Source organism: Petaurus breviceps, unplaced genomic scaffold (assembly GCF_028583685.1).
Source record: "Petaurus breviceps papuanus isolate PSGF00001 unplaced genomic scaffold, PetGlider_PUasm1.0 188, whole genome shotgun sequence".
Lineage (NCBI taxonomy): Eukaryota > Metazoa > Chordata > Mammalia > Diprotodontia > Petauridae > Petaurus > Petaurus breviceps.
Genome location: NW_027185804.1, coordinates 30,149,329 through 30,155,875, shown reverse-complemented (window position 1 = coordinate 30,155,875; position 6,547 = coordinate 30,149,329). Strand labels below are relative to the sequence as shown.

Genomic DNA, 6,547 nt, shown 5'->3' with positions numbered 1-6,547 from the left:
GATAGATAGATAGATAGATAGATACACAGTAGAAATTCCTTAAGATTTTTTGGTATCAGGAATTAATATTGAAGAAATTCCTTCCACCATTACAGATCTGCTCATGCTTTGTGACTTATAGTTTGGAAAAATATCTTGGGGAAGTAAGAGGTTAAATTATTTGCCCACAGTCACATGGAAACCACCAAAGTTGTATCTACAACTTCCAATTCTAAAGCTGATTCTCTATGAACTATACTATCTGTCTCTAAACACAAAATTCATTTTAAAAATTAAAAGGTATTTTTTAATGCGGAAAGGAGGGAGGGAGTTGGAGACAGTGATAACTGACAAAGCAGAAAAGACCCCTTATAGAGTGTAGCACTTGAGCTGATCCTAGAAAGGACGTAGAATTTTCAAGAGGTAAAGGTGAGGAGGGATAGTATTACATTTCTAGAAAAGAGTCTTCTATGCAAAGGCTAAGAGATGAGACATGGAAATTAGTTGGGCTGAAATGTAAAACACATGAAAGCAAGCAAGGTTCATTAATTCTAAAACAACAGGTTAGAGATAGATTGCCAAGGCCTGAAATGTCAAGCAGCAGAGTTTGCATTTGTACTACAGGTAATAGGGAGCTATTAAAGCTTATAGTACTTAGAAGATTATAGTACTTTGAACACTGTAGGAAAAAAATAATAATGACTCAAGAGTAGATCAGGCTTCAAGGTTTGGAAAGCTCCTAAAACAAGTAATAAAAGCAACCTGCAGAGAAATGGGTTGTCTACTGAATATCACAAGTTCATAGTTCAAAGGAGCTGAGGCCTAGATGTTAGAGCTTGAAGGTGCCCTAGAGGTCATTTACTCCAGTTGCCTCATTTTATGGGTGTGCAGACTGAGTCCCAGAAAGGAAAAATTACTTACCCAGGGTCACATAAGTAGTTTGCATCAGACGCAGTGTTTCACCCCATGTCCTCTGACTCCAAATCCTATTTGAGAAACAATCCTTTTCCTGGCAGAGAATTCTCAGAAGTGGAATTAAAGCTGATGGTTAATGAATATATTGCCCCTTTATCTTAATCCTGTGCCCAGCTTTTTTTCTTATTATGGGAGTCGGTTTTCCATAGTGAAAAAAGATTCTTGGTTTGGATCAAAGGACCACTACCCATGTGGCCATGAGCATATCACAACTTCTTCTGACCTTCTGTTATCTCACTTTTTAAAGGAAAATGAAGATAGCCTCTAAGGTCCCTTTCAATGAAATCTGAGCCCCTGTGGCCTGTCTTGGGAGCTACCCATTTTATATCAGGGCCATTATATTCAGTTGTCATAGTTAAGCAAATGTTATTAAAGGCTTCATTATCAGATGTTAACTTTTCTGTATTTGAATGTGGGGTCAACTCCCCCCTAAAAAAAGAGAGGCTGGTTTTTTTGTTTGTTTTTGCTTTGTTTTTTAAGCAATTGGGGTAAAGTGACTTGCTCAAGGTTACACGGCCAGTTATTTCTGGGTGTGGTGCTAAATATCAGAGCCTGGATTCAATCCTAGGTCATCCCGATTCAGGGGGTGGTGCTCTTACTCTCTGTGCTACCTGGCTGCCCCAAGAGAGGCTATTTTTATGAGGAAAAAAATAAGAGGGTTAATGGTTGGGTAACATAGAAGATGCTAAATTATTAAGTAGACCTTGAGTCCATTCTGTCCAATGATAAAGCAAAATGTCACTGAAGATCACAAAATTTCAAAATTTTCTAGGGAATTCACTGGACTCACAGTACAATTCTTGGTCTACAACATCCCTAGCAAACAGTCATCCAATGAGCCTACAGACTTTCAGTAAGGGGATATTCACTGCCTCCAGAGGCTAATTGGTACCTATGGAGGTCCCATTCCACTTTGGAAGTGATCTGATTGCAATGGAGCTTTTCTAGGAATCATACATGCATTTTCCTCTTTTCAGCTTTCTACTTGGAAAAAAAAAATCTCCTTTTGAAGAAAAACAGATCAAGTCTAATCCCTCTTAGATGGAATAGTCTTTCACACACAGGAATACAGCTCTCTGGTCCTAACTAGGCCTTCTCCATCCCCACTTCCTTCAGATTGAAGCTTTTCATCGCTCTGGTTACCCTCCTTTGCGTTCTCCCAGGATGCTTCTTGTAGACAGAGATTCCTTCAATGTTTCTTTGTGTAACTCATGGGTAGCACAGTGCTTGGCCCATGGTAGCAGCTAAACAGGTACCAAATTAAAAAAAGAGATTTTTTTCTTGATCTCTAGAGCAAGAGTGTGAGGTATTATGTGTAAAATAAACTACCTCCCACCCCCACCAAGCTTAATAAGTATTGTCTTATTTGAAATTGGATTGATTGGACATCAGAGAATCTTGCTCTAAGATACTAGCTGTGTGCCATTGGCAAAGTCTACTCCCTCTGTGTAGACCTTATTTTCCATATCTGTAACAGGAGAGGTATAGACTAGATGACCTAATACCATTTTGCTGCTCCCAATCTGTAATCCAATGATCCAGACATAAGATGACATTGAGACATTCGTTTCTGATAAATATTGTTATCTGTTCATTTTTTCAGGTGGCTGCTCAGGTCCCATGTGCGGGTCTATCACTCCTGTCTTCCGTTTCTTTGCACTTTTCTCTTGAGCTCCTACTATGTGCTGATTGGGTCAGAGCACACTTCACAGCAAATACCGCATAGTATAGCTCACCATAAGGATGACTGGTTATTTGTTTTCTTAGTTTGGGGAACGGAGAGTCTGAACATAAAAACCCCTGCCAGTGACATTATCTCAAGAAGAATATTGGTGAGAGATCTAACATTTTCACTGTTTTCATTTTTTTTTCAGATTATTTGAACTCCAGAAGGACCAACCCCAGATAAATTATGAATGTTGAACAAGATGACCTTACATCCACAGCAGATAATGATAGGTCCTAGGTTTAACAGGGCCCTATTTGACCCCCTGCTTGTGGTGCTTCTGGCTCTCCAACTTCTCGTGGTGGCTGGTCTGGTGAGGGCCCAAACCTGTCCTTCTGTATGTTCCTGCAGTAACCAGTTCAGCAAGGTCATCTGTGTGCGGAAAAATCTCAGAGAGGTTCCTGACGGCATCTCCACCAACACACGGCTTCTGAATCTCCACGAGAATCAGATTCAGATTATCAAGGTGAACAGCTTCAAACACCTCAGGCATCTGGAGATCCTCCAGCTGAGCAGGAATCAGATCCGCACCATTGAGATCGGGGCCTTCAATGGTTTGGCCAACCTCAACACTCTGGAGCTCTTTGACAATCGGCTGACCACCATCCCGAATGGGGCTTTTGTATACCTGTCTAAACTGAAGGAGCTCTGGCTGAGGAATAACCCCATTGAAAGCATCCCTTCCTATGCTTTTAATAGAATCCCATCTTTGCGCCGGTTGGACTTGGGAGAGTTGAAGAGGCTTTCGTACATCTCAGAAGGGGCCTTTGAAGGTCTCTCCAACTTGAGGTATCTGAACCTTGCCATGTGCAATCTGCGGGAGATCCCAAACCTCACGCCACTCATCAAGTTGGATGAGCTGGATCTTTCTGGGAATCACTTGTCCGCCATTAGGCCGGGCTCTTTCCAGGGTCTGATGCACCTTCAGAAATTGTGGATGATCCAGTCGCAGATCCAAGTGATTGAAAGGAATGCATTCGATAACCTTCAGTCACTGGTAGAGATCAACCTGGCACACAATAATCTGACCTTACTGCCTCACGACCTCTTCACGCCCCTCCATCACCTTGAGAGGATCCACCTGCATCACAACCCTTGGAACTGCAACTGTGACATTCTGTGGCTCAGCTGGTGGATCAAGGACATGGCGCCCTCAAACACTGCATGCTGTGCCCGCTGTAACACACCCTCCAACCTGAAAGGGAGGTACATTGGGGAATTGGACCAGAATTATTTTACCTGTTATGCCCCTGTGATCGTGGAGCCTCCTGCGGACCTCAATGTCACAGAGGGCATGGCGGCAGAGCTCAAATGTCGGGCGTCCACCTCACTGACCTCTGTATCTTGGATTACTCCTAATGGGACGGTCATGACACACGGGGCATACAAGGTCCGGATTGCTGTGCTCAGTGATGGCACGTTAAATTTTACTAATGTAACTATACAAGATACAGGCATGTACACATGCATGGTGAGTAACTCTGTCGGGAACACCACAGCTTCAGCCACCCTGAATGTGACTGCGGCAACCACTACCCCATTCTCGTATTTTTCCACCGTCACCGTAGAGACTATGGAACCTTCTCAGGACGAGGCCCGAACCACAGAGAACAATGTGGGGCCCACACCAGTCATTGACTGGGAGACCACCAATGTGACCACCTCTCTCACGCCCCAGAGCACAAGGTCAACCGAAAAAACGTTTACCATCCCTGTGACCGATATAAACAATGGCATCCCGGGAATCGACGAGGTGATGAAAACCACTAAGATTATCATTGGTTGCTTTGTGGCCATCACTCTCATGGCAGCAGTGATGCTGGTCATCTTCTACAAGATGAGGAAACAGCACCATCGGCAAAACCACCATGCCCCCACTCGGACTGTTGAGATTATTAATGTGGATGATGAGATTACAGGGGACACACCCATAGAAAGCCACTTGCCCATGCCTGCTATAGAACATGAGCACCTCAATCACTATAACTCTTACAAATCCCCATTCAACCACACAACAACAGTTAACACAATAAACTCAATACACAGTTCAGTGCATGAACCGTTGTTGATTCGAATGAACTCGAAAGACAATGTACAAGAGACTCAAATCTAAAACATTTACAAAAGTTACAGAGAAAAAAAACACAACAGACGGTTTATAAAAAAAATGACACAAATGACTGGGCTAAATCTACTGTTTCAAAAAAAAAGTGTCTTTACAAAAAAAACAAAAAAGAAAAGAAATTTATTTATTAAAAATTCTATTGTGATCTAAAGCAGACAAAATGATGTGTATTCCTCAGAACCTGTTTTGCTGCATTTATTTACCCTCCCTTCCCCTGCTGCCCTCCCTCCCTCTTTGCCATATTTTTCATAGGAGATTTCAATTCCCTAAAGAACTGGTCTAGGAAATTTTGTAAGAATTCTGTTACACTTTGGGATTTTTATGGTGAATTCTAGTGGTGAGATTCGGTCTATTTTGTCTCTTCTGTTTTTTTTTTATTTTCTTCTTCTCATGCCCTTATGAAATACTCCAGTGGGGGAATGCAGTATTAGACATAGATTTATAAGAGAGAAAAAGGAAAAAAATGCAAAATCTTATATTTTTCATGTAATGACCTGTTCTGTATTTACCAGGAGGACCATTCTGTGGAAAAGAAAAGAAAAAAAAAAAGAAAAAAACAAGAGATTAATTTACATGTCAGAATCTATAAATCCCATGATCTTTTAATGACTCTAGAACCAGAATTTGTAGTTTAAAAAAAACTAAAATAAGGTTATAAATAAAATATTGTTGGTTTTTTCTGTACCTGGACAGAACTTATTTGAAGTGTGGCTTAAATACTGGAAGGTGCTTAGAGTGTCTCCTCCTGCCCCTGGAAAAGAAATATTAGAGTATTCTTCAGCCATGCTGTCCTATGTTCCTCAGTATCTGGGGTTGGTGCTAATGACTCCTCCTAGAACCTGGGACCCTTTAGAGGGGATGCTGTGGTATTTTTACTTTCCATTAGGGCCATCAGTAGGCTTTGGTAAGCATGAAGGTGCCCAAAGACACATCGAGTTCCATTGAAATCCACTCTGGAAAAACAGCTTCAAGAAAATTCTTCAGAGCTAATGTAGAATTCACCCTTTTGGATGAAGGGGTATGGCATCATTTGGTTGGGCACTGAAAAGTCCGAGTTGATCCTAAGGTCTGGGTCTCAGAGGTCTTTAAATGGTAAACCAATGCAGAACACTTAAAATTCAACAGAATTTTGCCATTCAACAAGCATTAATTGAACACTTTTGGTGTAACAGGCAATGTCTTTGCTACTGGGGATAAACAAAAAGGGGAAAATGTAATAATCTCTGCCCTCAAGGCACTTACATTCTATTTAGAAGAAACAACATAATAAGTAAATGCAAAATGTATACAAATTGATATATACAAGAAAATTTCTTGAGGGAAGACACACTTTGGGGAATCAAGCAAGGTCTCTCATAAGAGGTGGTGCTTGAGTTGAACCTTGAAAAGAGCTAGGAATCTTGGAAATAGGAGGAGATGAATAGGTATAGCATTCCAACCATCCAGGAAAGAATGTGCAAAGATATGGAGATAGAAGATGAAATTCCGAGTATAAAGAGTAGCTAGAAAGCCAATTTGGCAGGATTGAATGATAGGAAATAATGTGGTGATCCACCTAGAAACATAGGCTGGAAGGATGATCTTCAGTGACTAGTTGAAGATAATTTGAATGTAAGAGAGAAGGTACGTTATTAAAACCACCATTGGAATATGCTGAGGTAGTTGTTGCCAGTTGGATTCCTTTCATTTATGCTGCCCTTCTCCCCTCACACCTCCCATCCTTCTGCTCTGGATTGCCTTGG

The 6,547-nt window shown here is 41.3% G+C and overlaps 1 protein-coding gene across 1 annotated transcript in view; it reads left to right on the top strand.

Annotated features, from left to right (window-relative positions):
* LRRC4C (leucine rich repeat containing 4C) overlaps positions 1 to 5,488 on the top strand; it is a 213,901-nt gene extending 208,413 nt beyond the window's left edge. The window contains exon 2 of the mRNA XM_069091449.1: positions 2,829 to 5,488. Coding sequence (XP_068947550.1) covers positions 2,871 to 4,793 — 1,923 coding nt within the window. The 5' untranslated portion in view covers positions 2,829 to 2,870 and the 3' untranslated portion in view covers positions 4,794 to 5,488. The remainder of the gene's footprint in view (positions 1 to 2,828) is intronic.
* Positions 5,489 to 6,547: the final 1,059 nt, after the last annotated feature.